The 19,212-nt window shown below is 45.4% G+C and overlaps 1 protein-coding gene across 1 annotated transcript in view; it reads right to left on the reverse strand.

Annotated features, from left to right (window-relative positions):
• Positions 1-18,771, reverse strand: part of WNT11 (Wnt family member 11) — a 31,643-nt gene extending 12,872 nt beyond the window's left edge. The window contains 7 exon segments of the mRNA XM_066571958.1: positions 3,410-3,702; positions 5,177-5,454; positions 6,044-6,279; positions 15,341-15,438; positions 15,440-15,561; positions 17,804-17,919; positions 18,733-18,771. Of these exon segments, the coding sequence (XP_066428055.1) occupies positions 3,410-3,702; positions 5,177-5,454; positions 6,044-6,279; positions 15,341-15,438; positions 15,440-15,561; positions 17,804-17,822 (1,046 nt within the window). The 5' untranslated portion in view covers positions 17,823-17,919; positions 18,733-18,771.
• Between the last annotated feature and the right edge of the window lie 441 nt (positions 18,772-19,212).

A 19,212-nucleotide genomic window follows, 5' to 3' on the forward strand; every position in this document is an offset into this window, starting at 1 on the left:
GGACATACCCTGAGCACTTGGAGGCATGCAGATTTCCAAACCATTTCTAAATTTCAACAAGCTAAGAATGTCCAAAGTGTCTTAGAAAATGTTTCAGGCTTGTTCTGAAGAAGGCTTTGAAATCCATTCAGGAAAGAGCTCTAAAAGGCTTTTGAGTAACAGGGGGCTCATTTTCTGAGTGGATTTTCATATGGTTCATCTACAAAGTAATTCCTTTTCCGGCCTGAAAAACACACAATAAGTCTGCATAATATGATCCCTCACATTAGAGGGATCACCAATTAGATTATCCTTTCCTCCCACCTGGCAGTGCAGGATTGTTTCCCACAGCATACAGCAAACTCCAACCCATCCAAGGTGTTGCAACTTAACCATCAACCTCCATCCTGTTTCCAGCATGCTATGAGCAAGAACCAGACCTTGGCGAGAGGGAGGAGGAAAAGGACTTTCCCTGGATATGCTGCAAAACTGCTCATTTTTTGTCACAAAAATGCATCAACATGAATATTTTAATCAAGAAACAGGAAAATGGGGTGTTAGTGGCAAATTCCCCCCTCCAAATCCCTTTGGAGGCAGCAAGCAGGGCTGGAAAGTACTGAAGATGCCCAGATCAAAGATCCCTGAGCTGTGGACATGGGGGACCGCACTATACAGCCCAGGCATGGACTGAACCCTGTACCAGAAAAAGGCCAGAAAGGATATGGGAAGGTGGTTGAAGACAGAATAGACCAATAGAGGGATCACAACAAAAATACCCCTTTTTTACTTCATTGGCATGACTGGCCTTAAAAACTAGACTACTTGGAAACAGTGGGATCTACCTTCAGAAAAATTTTATGTACATAAAGATAAAATGTTCAATTGCCTCCAGGACATGACTCATTAAATAAAAACATGCTTGATCTATTCCCATGTGAGCATTTTTACATCATTCTGAAGCATAAAACACATTTTGCCATGTCCTCTCTCTAACAGCATTCCTTTTGTGCTCCTTCTACCTTATCCCTGTAACTAGACATTATCTCTGCAGCCCTGCAGCAGGCTGGAACAGAGGCCCCACATTTAAAATGCATTTAGGAGCCCTCTTCATGAGAGAAAAATTGCAAAGAGAAAAATGCATCCATGGGAGGAGGAGACTAGGGAAGATCTCCTCCCTTTCCCAGGAAGCATGGACCAATCTTCAAACACACTGTGTGTATTTTACATTTATTTCCACTAGTAATTTAGTTCAGGAAAGGAGTTGCTATGGCTCGTATAACACATGCCAATTTTGAAACACCAGGCATCTCCTCAAGAGGCTGCAGATGGACTGTAATGAAAACAAGCCCAATCACACATGATCTTAAAAACTTGGCCTGAGTGGTGCCTGAAGCTCAGCACGGGAATATCTCACCCTCCTCCCCTCCCATGGCCATCACCATCCTGCACATCTGAGAATGAGGAGTATTTTTTGACAAGTTCCTTTTGAAAGTCATCCCCTCCCACCTTAATATCTTGGTCCTCTAAATCCCCACTCAATCTCACTTCCTGTGGACCCTTGGCTGGCAGGTTCACAATCGTGGCTGTCATCCAGCTTGGGATAAACGGACGCCTGCAACACATATTTTCCTTTCCTCAGAAGGAAAAAAAAGTCATTCAGGACCTTGACATATTTTTCATCCCTAGATGGGATAAAAAGTTGAAATCTGCTGTAAAATAAGATTAGATGAAGAAGTCACACCTCCCTGTCCCTTGAAAGGATTTCAGCTCATGGAAAATGTTTTACTTGGCAAATCTGTAATGAATTCAACTTTGTTTTGACACAACCTGTTCATTTAATGCAATTCCTATAAAACTAATTTCCAAATAATTTTCACCAATTTTTTTTCCTTGCAAAACAGAAAGGCAGAACAAAGAGATCATTTTCAAGGCACAAATATCATACAAGATCCATACAAATCCACAAAAACTTCACTTCCACCAAGATGACATTTTCTTTCAGAAACCTGTTTCAATACATGCCTTTTCCTAGCTATTCTTAGTGACTTATAAACATCTTCACTTGATAATTAATGCTCCACCACTGAATAGGTGATAAAGGTCAGCCTGGTGTTCCCACCACAGAGCTGTCAGATATGTGCCATTGTAGAGCAGTCCAGGCATTAATGTCAGAGGATACAGGACATTAACTGTCATAAAGCATCAGGGGACAAAAAAGACAATCTTGTCTCATTCAGGTGTCTTATCTGCTGATCAGTTCCACCAGTTACATGCTGATGCAGAATCACAGAATCATTTAGGCTGTAAAAGCCCTCTAAAATCACCAAGTCCACAGGACTGCCAAGCCCACCACTAACCCATGTCCCCACATTCCCAGATGCATATATAGTTTATCTTATCTTATCTTATCTTATGTCTTATCTTGCATTTGGGTAATTTCATTTCAGCAAAATCTTCTCTTCATTGAACCATAATGGTCCAAATACAAGTATGTCCACTACATTAAAAGGAAGGCATCCCAAAATAGGCCAGGCACACACTCCTTGCCACTTGCCTGAGCCTCCACCATGAAATAACAGAAAGAGCAAAGAAGAATTATGAGAACTATCTAAAGAAGGGTAAACCAGCAAGAGAGTTGAAATCCAGCCATTGCAGCCACCTAACAAAAATTAGGAAAATTCTGGAAACATACACTTTTTTGGCTGTTGATGGTTCAGCTCTAGAGAGATAGATGGGTCTGCCCACCTAGAGATGCTCAGATTGTTGAAATGTTGAATTAGTTTGTCTTGGAGGAAATTAAACAGATGATGGAAGAGAAAGGCATGTTTGCTGCCTGTGAAAGGGGACAGTATGCTGCCCAGTGGAGGCTGGGCTTGACCATAATGACCTTAAATCCCCAATACTAATGCAATAAAGAAATTCCTCTGCAGAGTCATAAGCAATACAAACACACCTGGACCTTTGATACGCAATAGAAGAAAAAAATTAAATATCATCTTTGCAGTTTTGGGGTGGATTTTTTTAAGGCAATCTAGGAATGCTGGTTCTAACTGGGTTAACATTTGCCTGCTTGGGGAGCCTTAGAGTAACAACTCTTCTAATCAGCAGTGACTGCAAGAAATTACTGAGACTCAACACAGTATAAAGCAGCTGCTTGGTCCTTACAAGTTCCCATGGACGTAAGCTGCCCAGGGAGTTTTGAAATGTACATTGTGCCTGATTGTGTAATGGAAAATGTGTCAGCAAGCCCTGTCTTGGCCACAGCCATCATGAACAGGGTTAGGAATTGATAAACCATATTGTATGTCAGAGATGTGCTTTACCTGCATGTCACCTCCTTGATTGCCCCTTATTTATGCATGTTCCCCTCTTGCCCTTTCCTCTCTGGGGGCAGAGTACAGTGCAGAGTACCCACTGCAGAAGTCCTCACCTGTCCTGGGTCCCATGTGACCCCACTTTTTCATTCTTCATGCAGAAATCAGGTGAGCTCTGCAGGTAAATCAGCTCTGTCTCTTTGACTGGCCTGATATCAATATCCTTTGGCACAAGGTACTTGCGTGTGCCCATGGGCCGGTGAACAACCTTGGTGGCAGATAAATATTTGGTTTTGAGGTCCAATGCAATGTCTCGCAGTTCTTGAAGGCCTTTCCAACAGGTCTTGATAGAGCATGACCCAGAAACTCCATGGCACTTACATTTCATTTCAAGAGAGGCTTTCAAGACCTGCAAAAAGGAATGCAGGAGTTAGGAAATGCCCTTCTCTTACAGCCAAACATCCCACAAGCTTGCTAATGAAGGTGCTTCCTTAGCAGGAGCTGCTATGGAAAAGTCCTACTGTTCTCATTTCTGCACAGGCAGTCTGGAATGGCTACTTTGAAAGCAAATGAGATCCCACAGCTCTTTGGTGATCACTGTCAGTCCAGGACTACTTTCACAAGGGCTCCTTTGCAGCCAGATGACAGAAGAGTATTTTGAATTTTAATTAGATATCTATATTGGGCTGCATTTCCACCCTCTAAATTCCTAAAGAGATGAATATCAAAACATTCCATAAATAGATAATTAACATCAATTTCAACCTCCAGCAGCTTTGGGCTTTGGTAAGAGAGGTATCATGGCTTTGTTGAATTCAGTGCACTCTCACCCTGCCTTTCTGCTGGTCATGGGCCAAAACAGCCTTTTACTTTGATTCTGCACTGTTCTCATTTCAGTGGGATATGGCAGGATGCTGCCAGGAAGGGCTGAATGCACCAGCCATGGCAACGCAATGTCCCAAACAAAAATTTGCCCTTTGCAATTGAAACAAAAAATCAAGACATTACAAAAATAAAATAAAATTAAAAAAAAAAAAACCTCAAACCCCAAGCAAACAAACCAAATAGTGTGGGAATTGTAGGGAAAAAAAAAAAAGCCAGAGAGGGAAACTTCAGCATGGTTGTGCTCTGCAAAGGTGGACTCAGCCTGTAGCTACACAGCAAGCTCCCAATGAGCTCAGCATGCTCCAAGTTTGTCTGCACAGGCAGCCCTGGAAAGACCAAGCTGTGCAGTAGGAGCAGTCTGTGGAACCACTGGAGCCTCAGAGATGGGTGCAGGGGTCAGTTTTATAGCCCTCCCCCATCCATTTCTTCAGCTGTATGGACAGCTGCTATAGGGATTTGCACATCAGTGCACACCAGGCACTGCACATGGTAAATATTATCCCTCCACTGGATGCAAGCTGTTAAAAGCAGCTTGTGCCAGATATGAGAATAATCACTAGCATAGCAGTTTAAAAAGGAAAAAAAATCCTCCCTCCTGCCTGCAGGGATGGCTGGAGGCAACTGCTGCTGGATGCATCTGGCAGATGACAATCCTCCATGTTTACACAGCACTTTGCCCCCACAATGCCCTTGGCAGAGCACGATGGGACCCATCCCCACCACACCTCCTGGGGCAGGCAGAGCCAGAGCCAACACTGGCTGTGCAAATGGGACAATGAGACATCCCACCCACGGTTAAACAGGGCTGATAACAGCATTTGGGACTCCCTGAGTCACAGGGTGAGTTATACAGCTACAATTTTCAGCAGGCCAAAGGACTTCAGAGCATTCTTTGAGTAACCTGCTCCTTTTGCTAGCTGATAGAGACACTGAACCTCACCACGTGACCAACACTACAGATGATTGTACAAGTACAATAACTCTTGTGGATTTGTTACCTGTCTCCCTACTTCACTGTTGTGCAGATGCATCAGTTTATTGGCTTGTGATCCTGATTTTTTCATCTTCATGGGAGCATCTGAAAATTTGGACCCCATGATAAGACCATAGTTGAGGTTGTCTGCACATCCTCCCCATCGATACCCAGGTCCAGGTGTCTCACCTGGGATGGGACCACAGGAACAGCCAGGGAGGTCCCCGGTGGTGCAGGCTCTGGCAATGGTGTGGCTGATGGCAGCAGCAGAGAGGGCATATACAAATGCTGACTCCCTTGTGCCTGAAAGAAACAAGAACTCCAGCTCAGCCTCCTGGGCCACATAAACATTCCCGAAAAAGAGACTCACTCACACAGTCAGTGTCCCACAGAGCAGCCAACACACCAAGTGACTGCAGCTGAGGTGTCCCATGGCACCACTAGTTTGGAACACATCTAAGTGAACTCTTCAACATAAGACAACATCCCAGCAGGGCAAGGAATCACATGGATTTAGGCATCTTGTTCATTGTGGTGTGATTTGCTCTTGGAGCATGGGGTTAAGCCCTCCTGTGGACTCTCCTGCCTCCTTTTGCTCATCCTATGACTCCCAGTGGGATGAGCAGACCAGAACGGTGGCCTGCTTTGTAAGAGTTGTGGTAGACAAGATCTTGGATCCCAGAGCCTCTGGGCATGTCTGGCACCATAATGATGAATGTGGTCTCAGAGAACAGGACAAGTAGGCTTTGCAGTCCCTCCATGGCCTCCCAGGAGCAAGACCCTTCCTATCTCCAGCACACACACACATAACACACACAAACACACATACACACACACACACAGGCTGACTCTACTGATTCCAGTCCCAAGTGAGCCAGCAGAGCTGTTTTACCTCTGTCCAAGTCCAGCAGGTAGTTAGGAGCCAGCTCTATTGAAGAGCAGTTCCACCTCATGTCTGAAAAGGTTTTCCGGCAGGTCTTTATCACTTCCCGCGCTGCCTGAATAATGGTCTGCATCAGCTCCAGGTTGCTGCGGCACAGCTGCACCTGAGAAACCACCAGCCCTTCAAGCTGCTTGCAGTGCTGGGTTTGATTCAGGGCCAAAGCCAAAGAAGTCTTGGACAGAGCTCTGAGGAGACAAGCACATGCAAAAAAGCATTAAAACACAGTCTAGCCGTCTACATTCACCTGACTTAATTAAAGCTTTCTCTAAATAGGTGCTTAGATAAAGCTGGTGAGAAAGATGAGCAACTATGAAGAGTGATTTATCTCATATAAAGTAGGTGTTTAAGGTTGGTGGGAAGAAACACCCTTTAGCAGTGTGCAATTCTCTCCATTCCTGAGGGGAGGCTGCACAAAGCTCCAGGGGTATATGTCAAGTCAACCGGATGTGTAAATCCTATGGGGAAGGTTGTTTGCTGAAGAATGAAGAGCACAGACCTCCCAACAGAGTAAAAAATGACCCATCAGGTCCATGATAAAAGAAATCTGGATCCTCCAAGACTGTGGCATTTGGGAAAAAAAGCAACGTTGGTGTTATCAGTATTTTGTATTCAGCATCTGTCTCACACACTCTCAAAGGATTATGCTAAATGTCATGTAATTAATTATGGAGAAAATCCTCTGCAAGGCCCAGGGAAAAATCATCAAATTTGCAAAACATATGCTTTCACTTAGAGTTAATGCCAAGGGCCTCTACCGATTCCATCGCTGTTGCAGATAGATAAGTCTGTTTCTCTAGTCTCCAAAAACCATAGTGCAAAAGCTCAGTGGGAGTATGTGCAGAGAGAGCACCACAGCCAAATCTGAGAAGGGATCCATGAATACCAGCACATATGTTACCATGAAAGAAAAGAAAAACATCCCACAGTGGTGGTTCTTCCACTGTCCAATTGCCAACTTTTCCAGGTTAAAAAAAGAACAAATGCTGACATGCATCTCACAGGGCCGTACTCTTCTTCCCTGAGCACCCACAACGATCAGCAGAAGCCAAGTGTGTAACTCTCTTTGTATCTTTTTGGCTTTCTTAGGGTAGTCATAAAAGTTATTCATTCCCATAAAAACAACTTTCTAGCAGGCTGAATCAATAATCTGATGGCATCTGATCATGGCAACACAACTTTAACACATATTTCCTTCTGTGCTTGTTAAATGTATTGGCTTTCAGATTCATCCCAAGCCATCTTGGTTAGTTTGGCTTATTAGCAAACACATTTTGGGGTGCATTTCACTTTATTACTGTAACATCCACATTCTTCAGAAGTTAAATGAGATGGAAACAGAGCTAAAATTGAGCCCTAATGAAAACTGGAGGAATTAAATCCTTGCTGGGGATGAATAGGCCAGCACTGACAAATTCCCAGGTGACTGGGAGTTTGGCATTTCTGGCACTAGATAAACAGTGGCAAACTTGGAAGGGAAACCACTGCACTGAAAGCTATATAAATATATACTTCATACACATATTTAATAGGTCTGTTAAACATACTGCAAGCAGAAGTCATTGCTAGTGAATTTCAAGAGAAAGGAAAAAGTGGTGGACTTGGCAGTGTTAAGTTATTGGTTGGACTCAATGATCACAGAGGTCTTTTCCAACCTAAATGATTCTATGATTCAATCCTCAGAAATTCTGCCCTGCAGTTCATCACGTTCCCATACACACTGGTGTGCATACAATGTTCCTTGTCTGGAGAGGGGCCCCTCCAGAAGGTGACCCATCCTGCCTTAGATGTGAATCTGAACTGGTGGAGAAAAAACTTGTTGGTGATAATACTGGGTGTTCAGTTATCTGAACACAGAGATCATGTCCTTGAAGGTAGAGACACGACTCTCTGAATAGTATGACTGCCACCTGACAGCAAACCTCTACAGTGGGGACCTCACAGTAGTCCTTCAGGATCCTTCTTTAGCTCATGGAAAGCAAAAAGCCACATCTAGGAAGTAGTTAGCCTTTTGTGCTTTTGGGACCTATAGTAAGATACCATCATGACTTAGAAGTGCTCATTTTCTGCTCTATATAGGAAAACCAGAAACCAAGCAGGGACAAAGACATCTGAATGGTTATAAGCACAGAGCTTGAATGAGATATGAGCACTTGACACCAGGAATCTGTGAAAAGTTATCCCAGAAAGCCTATCAGCAATTCCCAGGAATGACCTGAAACAGGCAAATCAGGCAAGAGGCCAAAGCAGCTCATCAGTAATAGAGCATAAATGATAAAAACTCCAGAACAGCATGTCCCAGCAGGAAGGCAAACAGGCAGGGTGTGGCAGGAGCAGTGAGAGAACTTCACAGCCTGAGCTTCAGGCAAATGAGGAACATTCCAAGTCCCTGAGAGAGGCTGTACCACGAGGCAGCATCTCAGGTTTCTAATCAGACGTGTTGGGTGGCACTTGAGAGGCCTTGGAATGTTTTGGATGGCCCTCCAGAAGGATGCATATATCTCCTAGGTCCTACACTACATTTTCTGATCCTTTACAGAGGTCTTCAGCCTCTTTAAAGGACTTGGAAGGCTACATTGAGGTACCCCTGTCTCACCGTTATAGACAAGTCATGAAAAGCACAAATAACCATCTATAGGTAGGGATGAAAGCAGAATTCAGACTGAAACTCATCCTCAGTGTGAAAAAACAGGATGTGATGGAATGAGACTGTATTATTACAGATGGCCTGAAGTAGCACCATTAGAGAAGCAGTTTTATAGTGCAACAAGAAAGCCATTTACTCCATGGAAGAAGGAAAATACCTTCTGATTTGTGAGAACTCAGTAAATGGCAGCAATGGTTGTTTCTCATAGAATGAGCTGAGCTCGAGGAAGCCTACCAAGAATAAAACTGCAAGATGCAGGAAGGTGTTTTCTGAGCATCTCCCAGGCCTAAACTTCTCATGTCTTTGCTTGTGAGAACCTATAATTGGAAACATCTCCAAGCACCGTGAGGAAAAATTAAAAGGTAATGGAGATGGAAAAGAAAACTCAGTTATTGTAGTCACTTGCTGAGACTGAAAAGTGCATTTATAAATCACAGATCAGGATTTTGAGAAGCCTATTAGGTCATCTATTCCATGCCCTGACAACTTAGGTTTGCCCAGTCTCTGTCCTACATTTAGGAATATCTTCTTCACTCCATGTCACCTAAACCCTCCCTGTGGAAATGCACCACCACTCCCTGCTTTCTAAATTCTGGCAGCATCAGGGGATGGATACCCACTGCCTGCAATGACATTATTGGGAAACAATATCCATTTGTGGACAGAAAAACATCCCCCGGGAGAGGCTCGTCCATGGTGGGATTTGGTGGTGGGTCTCTGGCCTGTCTTCATGCAGTCTCCACTGATCACCAGCACTGGGAGGGAAATTGGAGCCAGTGGGGCACAGCCAGCCTTAAATTCCAACCCTCAAGGGCATAATTAGAAGAACATCCTTCATTCCTCAACCTGGGAAAAAAATCCCTGACAAACATCTTTCTGTGGATTCACACTCTTCATCTGAAAAGGGGATTTACCTGCTTTCACCCTGGAAATGCTGTTTTTCACTGTTTCCTCCTGATAATATTCTCACTTAATTCTCCTGGCCCATCCTTCGTTCTTCAGAAAACCAAGGGGTGGTTGTTTCATGTTTTTTTAAAATATACAAATATTTGATCCATCCCTTTAAATAAACAGGGCTAAACCAAACATCTCCTGATTTCTATATATACACAGCAGGTCCTTCAATTGAAATTCTGGATACTGACAGAAAACCATAAACGTGATTACAGAGGAAATCTGCATAGATGGATCATGACATTTGTTTACTCCTTTAATTATCTCAGGCAGTTATTAAATTCATTTGAAAGCATTAATGCTCTGCAGTGTTAGGTCCTTTGAGAGGTATGGGCCCATTCCTGCATGTCTGGGCTCCATGAGAGGACTGTTCATAGAAAGTGCAGGTTAGGAAGAAGCACCTTCAGAAGTTAGCAGATATCCATGAAAGTCATATATTGTTTGGTTTACAAGGTACCCTGTGAGTAGGACAAAGCTCCTGGTCAAGCCAAAGGGAGAAAAAACTCCTTCAATTGAGCAGCAAAACATTGGTGTCCTTTAAAACACCCTGGAAGCGTAAAAGAATCTTCTCTCTGAAGGCATCTCCCCTTGTGTGACATGACCTGCCAAAGTCTCACAAAGAGACTGCTGGTGAAACCATGAACTTCTTTCTACTCCAAATTACCAGCTTTGCTTTCTGAAAAGGCATTTTTTAATGCCTATTCCTAAACTCCTTAATCTTGCAGAGATGTGGGTGACACAAAAAGATTTAGACAAAATTACATGGCTGTGGAGAGTGAAGTATGTGGTAAAAGTTAATAAAGAGAGGCAGAGATTAAGAGTTCTGTTTGTATTTGATTTCATTGAAGGTTTTTAATCTGCAGGAGCCTCATTTTCTCAGGTTTTCATCTGGAAAAGGCTTGTAGGGGAGTTACAATAACGTTGTCTCCCATGCCCCTGCAACCCTGCCCTGCATGAGTTCCAGTCTGGGGACCACAAGTCCTGGGAAAGACACCACATCCCCTGGTAAATGCTTCCCCTGGTTCTGCAAGGGCTTTTCAAACAGAGAAGTAGGATTTATGTGGTTAAAAAAATAAAAAAAAAAGAAAAAAAAGAAAGAAAGAAGAGGAAGAGGGAGAGAAGTGTGTGTGGGGGAAACCAACTCTGAACTAAAAGCTTAAAATAAGAGCTGTTTTCAGATATGGTGCCAAATTCAGTGCTGGCAGTAGTGGGCACAAGGCTGTTGACTTCATGTCCAAGCTTGAATGAAGTCAATGCCAGCAGTGAGTTGGCTCACGGAGTGCCAAGGACGGCCATGGAGCTTTGTCAACTTTTCCTGAGCTGCCTGTGGAGCGAAGAGCAAACTTCAAAGACATGGTACTCCCGTTTCCTCACCCCCAGCCTACTCCCCTCCTGCCATTTCATCCTGCAGCTCTTTCACAGCAGCTCATCTAGCAGTCCCTTGCCAGGCAGACAGTCTCCTCACAGGCGCCCGTGTCTCCACGTCCCAGCTCCCTCCCACAACTTATTGAAGGAGAGAAGCAGGAGCTGCCAGGAAGCACAAAATCTTTCCATTTTCTCTCTTGCTTTCTGCTGGCTGCAGAAGGGCTGCTCAAGGTTGGTGGGCTGGGGGACATCCCATGTTCACCAAAAGGTGTGGTTAAGCTGCCTTTTGCTTCTGAGGGGCTGCAATTTAACCATAGGAATTGTGCAGGAATAGCTGGGAATGGAGCTCAGCTGGGGATTGTTCCAGAGCACATGAGACATCATTGGGTCACCACAATGGGGACAGGCAGAGACTTCCTGAAGTGACTAAGCTCCACCTAAAAATGATGGTATTCCTCATGCCAGCACTTGCTGTCCTGGGCATATTCTGCAAGCCATGAAAAACCAAACCAAACCAAACCAAACCAACCAACCAAACAAACAAAAAACCCCACACCAATAAAAAAAACAACCCAACCAACCAACCAAAAACAAACAAACAAAAAAACCCCAAAAAGCCCCAAGAAACAACAACAAAAAAAAAAGACACAAAAACCCTCTGCAAAACAGAAAACAAACAAAACAAACCCAAAAATAATCAGCCCAAATCACTTGCTGTGTTTGGCTTATTTACAACCACACTGAAGAGGACATTCAATACAGAGGGACACAGGAGATGCCAATCCCTGTGGAGGCAGCAGTGCCTCAGAAGCCACTCTGTGCCTGGACATCCCAACACCTGCACACCTTTGGGGTATGCACATCTGGCTGCAGCTCCCTCTAATGCTCATCTGTTTTTCAGTTCTACCCAAATAAGTTGCTCCAGCACCTGCTTGGTCAAACCCAAACTCTCCTGGGGAAGCTGAATGGATTGCAAAAGCAGATGGGGAAGGTGATAGAATTACTAGATGCACTGGCCCTAGGACATATCTCATGAAACCAACGGCTGCCTCACCTTCCCAGCCACTGTGACAAAACAACACTGAGCACCACAAAATGATGTAACCTCCCCATATACCTGCTTTGCTCTCAGGATGGGAAAGTGCTTGCAAAAAAAGGATGCAGGGTCTCATATACATTGATGAGGAAGGCTGTATCTCCACAACAATCCTGATCCAGCAAAGATCTGGAACCATACTCTGGAGCCATACTCTGGCTTTACACCTGAGTAGCTCTCTGGAGCTTAGATGAAAGAGCACAAGATATGAAATTTCTCCAGCAAGAGAAATGTATACAAGAGCAAGAGCATGTGTACAAGGTACTGACTGTCCACACACCACGCTGGATGTTTTGTGGGGTCCAACAGCAACTTCCAACAGATGGGGATAAAACACAGAACTCATAAAAATAAGCCAAGCAAAATAAAATAAATAATTTCTTTTTTTACCTTCTCCCTGCTCTGACTAATTTTCAGGGCATATTTGTGTTACTGAGAAGTCCTAAATGGCTGAAAATTGTGTTTTTCTTCTTCTTCCCCTCCCCCTGCAATTACATCATGCACTGAATCAAAATTAAATTTCCTATCACCTTTCTTATCAGTCACTCCCTCATCTCCAGGCTGGTGAAACCCACCTCCTTATCTCTCCCCTCCCCTCCCAAATCCTCTTTGAAGCTCGACTCTTTGTGTACATGTGTACAAAAATGATGCAGTGGGCAGACCAGTGAGAAAATCCCACAGCTGAAAACATCACACAGGACTTTCCACCTCCTTCATCCGGTCTTTTTCCCCACCTCTCTGTTCATGAGCAAGAGAAGGAAGGAGAAGATTTCAATTGTACAGCACCCAGAATATGAGTCCAGAGCTAGGATCAGCAGGTCTGAGGTATTACTCAGTATTTGGTACTCTGTTTACCAAGAACTTACCCATGCAATTTCTAAGGACAGTCCCTGAGTCCCAAGAAAAAAGAGTGATGGGGAGTGAGGAAAATTAGCCTGTGTTTCCATAGGAAAATAAGGGTGGGGAAATGAGGAGAAACAAACAAAAGAAAAACCAAACATAATTTTGTGCATTTCCAGCTGCCAGCATCCCAGCTGCAAAGTGCTGTGGACAGAGAGTGCAGGTCTCTGCCAGGTTTTAAACAGGTGTGAGGGGAGCTCAGTGGTGCATCTGCATGCCATTCATGCTTCAAATACCACTTTAATCCCAGCTTTCATCTTTCCCACTCACTTTTTGATAGGGGGATATGTCTGCTGGGAAGCAGAGGAGCAGCAACTGTGGTATCTTGCCCCCAACTGCTTCTCCCCCCACTCACCCCCAAAAGCAAACCCTTGCAGCTTAACCACTTAGCAGCCAAAAGGCTGCTTTTGACAGCAAAGCTATCAGGGACCTTTCCCTGCCTCCCTGCAGTTTTCATGTCTATGCCTTGTCCATACCCTACTATCAGGTTCCTTCTAGAGCTCACCTCACCCCAGCCCTTCGAAGGAACCCAAGCCTTTCACTCATGATTAAGCATCTTGCCTAAGTGGGACACCAATGCCAGGCATATGGACAAGTCCCTCCAGTCAGTCATGGTTCTACACATAAAAACCCTGCTGAATCAGGGTCCCACAAAACAGCTTTATTTCTGTGCTGCATAGAAATAAACATTGCAAAGGAGTGCCATGGACATGTTGCTAAATGTCCTTCAGAAAAGAGATTCCTGCCTTTCCTGGTGCTGGATACAGGCAGAGCTGAGAGCCTAAACACTGGAGGAAGATGGTGAAAAGAAACAGCTGGGTTATGTAATTGAGCTCTTGCTGACCACTACAAGGTATAAAGCCAAAGCAGTCAAGAGCAAACCAGATCCTTACTCTCCTCTACTTCCAAGATGGCTCTTAGAGTATGGAGACAGCAGATGAAAGATTATGGAATGATTTGGGTTGGAAAGAACTTTAGAAATCATCTAGTTCCTATCTTCCTGCCACAGGCAAGCATGCCACCTTGAAAGATGCCCTAAAGTAGGTGACTCTTCCTCCCAGCTGACCATATGCATTTAAACACCCTATGGAGAGATTCACCATCCTTCTCTTTATGGATATGAAAGGCAGATGTGTGACTTCTAACAGCTCCCTGCAGTACACAGCATCACCAGAGGCTATCACTTACATTTCTGTTGGATATCTCTGTTTGGAGAAGATGAATTGCCATCTGGAAGATCTTCCCTGACCGCATGATGGGGAGTAAAAACACTGGCTCCAATGGGATACCTTAATTTGCAGATATCCAAATTTAAGCCTTTATAAAAGGTGGCATGAGTAGAGCTTCAAGTGACAATGATTGGAACAGCAGAATGGCAATTAGACATAGCATGAAGTCTGTGGCAGAAAGAGCAGTAAAACAGGAACTTCTTGTCCAAGTTTCACCACCTATCCCAAAGATCCTTGCTTCAATGCACTACAGAGTCTTACAGAGTATTGTGCCTATTTTTCTACCAAAGATGCTCATTTCAGACAAACCCATACTCCCTTACTTATTTTGTGCCCAGCTCCAAACCCAAGTAGAAAAGACAGATCACTCATCAAGGTTGTGAAACCAGATTGGCTTTGGAATGGCCTGTTTGTTTGTTTGTTTTGCAGCAAGCAACTGATTGCTTGTTTAAGCAAAGAAATGAGATGGTGATGTTTTCACTTTGCAGTACATTACCTCTAAGGAAAGTCAATCCTGACTTGACCACAGTCCCTGGTATTTCTTCACCCTCCTCCCCCCTCCTCACCTCATTTTTAACACCCTTCACAAAATCCAAAGGTTAAAAGGTCCAGAAAAAAAACATGTTATCTGTCATGCATCCCTTGTGGTTGGAGATGGGCAGCATTATCTCAGCTCCCATCCCTACTGCTCTCAGTTCCTACTCAGCACAGCCAAGGGTCCTGGTGGGAGAGTCTCCCAGCATAGCAGGAGCTAATGCTAGGAGCTTCATTAAGTGGCTCATGTGAGCATTCAAGTGTGTGCCTTTCCCTTGGTATCAATGAGGAGAAAAAAACCCAAATGAACCTAAATCATGCATATTTTAGAAAGAAGATGGAGACATTGTTAGCATAAGCCCCTAGTACACACACTTGAAATCAATCAATGCCTGGAGAATTGCAGTGCTTGGTGCTCTTTAAACAGTTTACAGCATGCCTCAAGCAGCTGTTGTACAAACAGGTAAGAGACCAGCAATTCCTACAAAAGCATTAAAAATGCAGAGATAGAGCCAGATACTTACATCCATTTTATCCCGTAGCAAAGCCCTGTCTGCAGAATCAACAGCAGAAAACCAGCTAAGAAAAATCGCAGACTTGGCTTCATTTTCTCCACTTTCTCCTGCTAGCCAAAGGAAATCGGCTTCTCCAAAGAAATTTGTTTTCAAAAAATGAGTTTTCTTAATATTTTGTGCAGTGTATTTTCCTTCAGTTTGGGTATTGCTCGTTTTTGGAGATGAAAAACCTGAAAGGAGAAAGAGCCCGAGCTACGGTTAACTCTGAAGTTTAGCAAGTCACTGTGAGAGAGAAATCTATTATCCAAATTGCAGAGGAGTGGCTTATGAATCATGAAAAGGTTTGGATTATCCCTTCTCAGTCCTCTCCCTTGCCAAGCCTCGATACAACCTTTCGAGTCAACAGACAGACAAACCGTATGGGTTGAATTACACAGAGTTATGGTCTGATTGTGTGTTTCCATTTAACCCTGCACATGGCAAGACTTCATTCGTTGCTTCACTTCACTGGGGTTTTTTTCTTCCCCTCTCCAAAAAGTTTGTGCAACTGCTTAGAAAGAAGAAGAAGAAAAAAAGATAGATCTTTACATTAGCTCAAATCTTCAGCTATTTATCTCTTGCTTTGTTCTCTCCAGATTTCTTTTTCCTCTTTCTTTTTCTGCAGAGAAGACAAATAATAAAAAATGCATTTCCCTACTTAATGCAGGTGCCCTTGCCCTGCAGATGTTTCTCTCTGATCTGTTACAATAAATGTGTTTTGCTCTTTACCTTTTGCTTTTCTTCTCACCTCATTAACTCTGCCTCTCACGTCTTCCAAGTCTTTGGCACCTGGAGCTCATGGAAAAGGCTACAACTTTGTAAACATAAAATCCCATTTTTGTCTCCAGGGAGCAGCCTGGAGGAGACAAAAAAGCTCTCAAGGATACCCTCACACCCTTTTCTTTTTGTTGGTTTTTTCCTTCTTCAGGCCAAACAGATAAACAAACCAGATGCAGGACTTAAATCCTTAGAGGGGTCCTCTCTGTCTTCAGGGCATGGCTTGCTTATTTTAGCAGCAGTATTAATAGCAGTAAATGGGTTTCCCTTCAGTTACTCACTTCAGATACTGCTCCAGGCTGCTTTTTGTGGTCTTTGCAGTGGTTTCCCATCCCATGAGAAAGACAACAGTAAAATAAACAGAAAAACCTGCCCACCACATTGCATCTCTGGAGTCTCACAACCCATTGCACAGCACACTGGCATACCCAAACTGCAACTGTTCATCCCCCCACAACACCCCTTTAGGGAGGTTTGGGAAGGGACTGGGAATGGTTGGAGCAGTCAGCTTTGCTTTGGGAAACCTCTTACCTTTGAAAAAGGGTACCCCACCTGATCCTCACCTCTGGATTTGCCCAGCTGCAGCTTTCTGCCTAAATATTCCCATTTGTGGAGCAATTGGGTTGGGGAGAATGAATATTTCTGAGTGTTTTCTCTGCCATCTGCAGCATATTTTTCTATTCAGGCTGCTTTTTGGCTATCCCAACCCCAGCGCCTGGCTTAAAGGGTTTCTAGAGAAGTGCTGTTATTACAAAGGATTTTAATAACCTCTAGGGGCAAGTTCCTGGCTCCCTTGAAGTCCAAGACAAAACTGACTGCCTACAAGGGAGGCAGGATTTCATTGCCATGGATTGTTTTTCCTTAATGCCTGCTTGGATTTGGGTTTGATGCATCCCTTGAAGGCACTGCTCCCATGAGCATCCAGGCATACGTGCTTCTTGTTTCAGAGTATTTCTGTATCTTTTACTCTTTGGGAGCCCTTTTCTTCCCACTGCTCTACAAGCACACTGGAAACCTTCAACCCTTAATCCTGCCCATGCCTTTCAGTGTCTATTTAGATATTTCAGACCCCTTATCTCACCCCTGTGAACTGCTGGACAACACAAAAATCGGGTGTAAAATGTCTCAGATCATCTTAAACACTCTCAACTAAACCTGACCAGCCAACACCATTCTCTACTTCCTCCCCCCCCCCCCCCACCTTGAAAAAGTCACAGTTTGGGGTTTTTTCAACTCCTGGAGTGGAAGAAAAATGATCTAATTCCTCCATACATACCCAAAGAACTGTGAGCTTTGCATGCAATTGCACCCCTTTTATTTGGAGAGGTAATAATGCATTTTTCCACTCAGTCCAACACAAATTACATTTGCAAGACCAATTTGCAAGGGTGGAACACACTTTGGGCAGATGTGATGTTTACAGCTCTGGTGAGCTCTGGGTCACTGATCAAACCAACAGCAAGTGGCCTGTGGACTCCTAAAAACAGGAGCAGCTTTTAACTCAAAGCTCTCTTTTCTCTTCACCTCAAGGCTGTTTGCAGCCAGCCACGCTCTGGCATACAGAAAACACTCCCATCAGACACTTCCAAGACTCTGGACTCAGGGATGAGAACGGGCAATTTTAACTGTACATAAAAGTGTGAGTATTCAGCTCACATTTTTCCAGTTTTCCCATCCAGGAAACAAAGACATCCACCTGACTCTGCTGCCAGCCTGCAGCTCTCTCCAAGAACACAGCAGCCTGGTTTAGGGGTAGCACATCCCCAGATGACCTGCAGTGAGGAGTGGGAGCAGAGAAAAGGAATAGAGCTGGTGGTGGAGTTGATTCCAGCTGCTGGGTCTTACCACTCCCTTGCTGCCTTCTGGATCTTCCTTCTCCCTCGCAGCCCCTGGGTGTCCCCACTACCCTGCAGCCTCCCGGACTCCTCTCTCCTCTGCAGCTCCTTGCATTGCCCTGCACATTTGCAACTCCATGTCCCCCCTTTGCCATCAGCCCCTGGGTCTCCAGTGTCCCATCCAACTCCTGGGTGTCTCCTCTCCCCTGCAGCTCATCGGGCACGGTCTCTCCACCCCCTGGGTCTCCCTCTCCCCTGGGTCCTCCCCTCGCTCCTGCACTCACACTTCCCCTTGCCGGGTGTCAGGTCTCTTAATTCAGCCTCCGAGTCTCCTCCTTCCTTGTTTTCCCCCGGGTATCCCCTCTCCCTTGCAGTCTCCAAGTCTCCCCTTTCCCTCGCATTTCCTCGGTTCTCCCTACCCCAAGCATCTTTCCGGGTCTCCCTTTTCCTTGCAATCCTCCGGGTCTCCCTTCTCCCTTGCAGTCTCCAAGCCGCCTCTCTCTCTCTGGCATCTCCTCGGTCTGCTTTGCAGCCTCTAAGAATCCTCTCTCCGCCGAACCCCCCAGCGTCTTCCTACTCCCCTGCATCCTCCGGGATGCATCCCCTCTCCTCGGAATTCCGCCCACGCCTCGCAAACCCGTGTTCTGGGCCAGCCCCTCACTTTCGGCGTTCCGAGGGGCTGCACGGAGCCGCTGTCCCCTTCCCACCTCTCCCGGCAGTGGCTCGCACAGCCCTGCGGTCCCCGCTTACCTCGGCCCGGAGCGGGCTGCGCGGGGACCGGGGCCGCTCTGCCGGGGAGGCCCCCGGAGCCGCCTTATATGCGGCCCCTCTGCTTTGATATGCGGAGTGATGTCAGCTCGGATTAGCATAACAAAAGGCTCCGCGCCCCGCGGATGCCCTGGCGGGCAGGCCGGGCCCCGCGGGGCTCCGCGCATCCCCTGCCCGCTCCCATCCCGGCACAGCCCTCGGGAGCGGGGCCGGGACACGGGCGGGGGCTCGGCCGCGGCCCCGGGCACGGCGGGGACTCAGCGGTGTTACTCTAATGAGAGGTTAATGATTAACAGTGATTAGCAACAAAAATAGCGGGTCGGTGTTGTGGCCGGAAGGTGAGCGCGGCCGGGGGTGCTCCGCGCCCGGAGCTGGGGGGCAGCGGCCCGGACAAGGACAAGGACAGGGACAAGGACACTCACCGCGCTCTGCCAGGAGATCTGGCTCCTCTGAGAGGGTCGG

The sequence above is a fragment of the Molothrus aeneus genome, chromosome 2 (genome assembly GCF_037042795.1).
Source record: "Molothrus aeneus isolate 106 chromosome 2, BPBGC_Maene_1.0, whole genome shotgun sequence".
NCBI lineage: Eukaryota > Metazoa > Chordata > Aves > Passeriformes > Icteridae > Molothrus > Molothrus aeneus.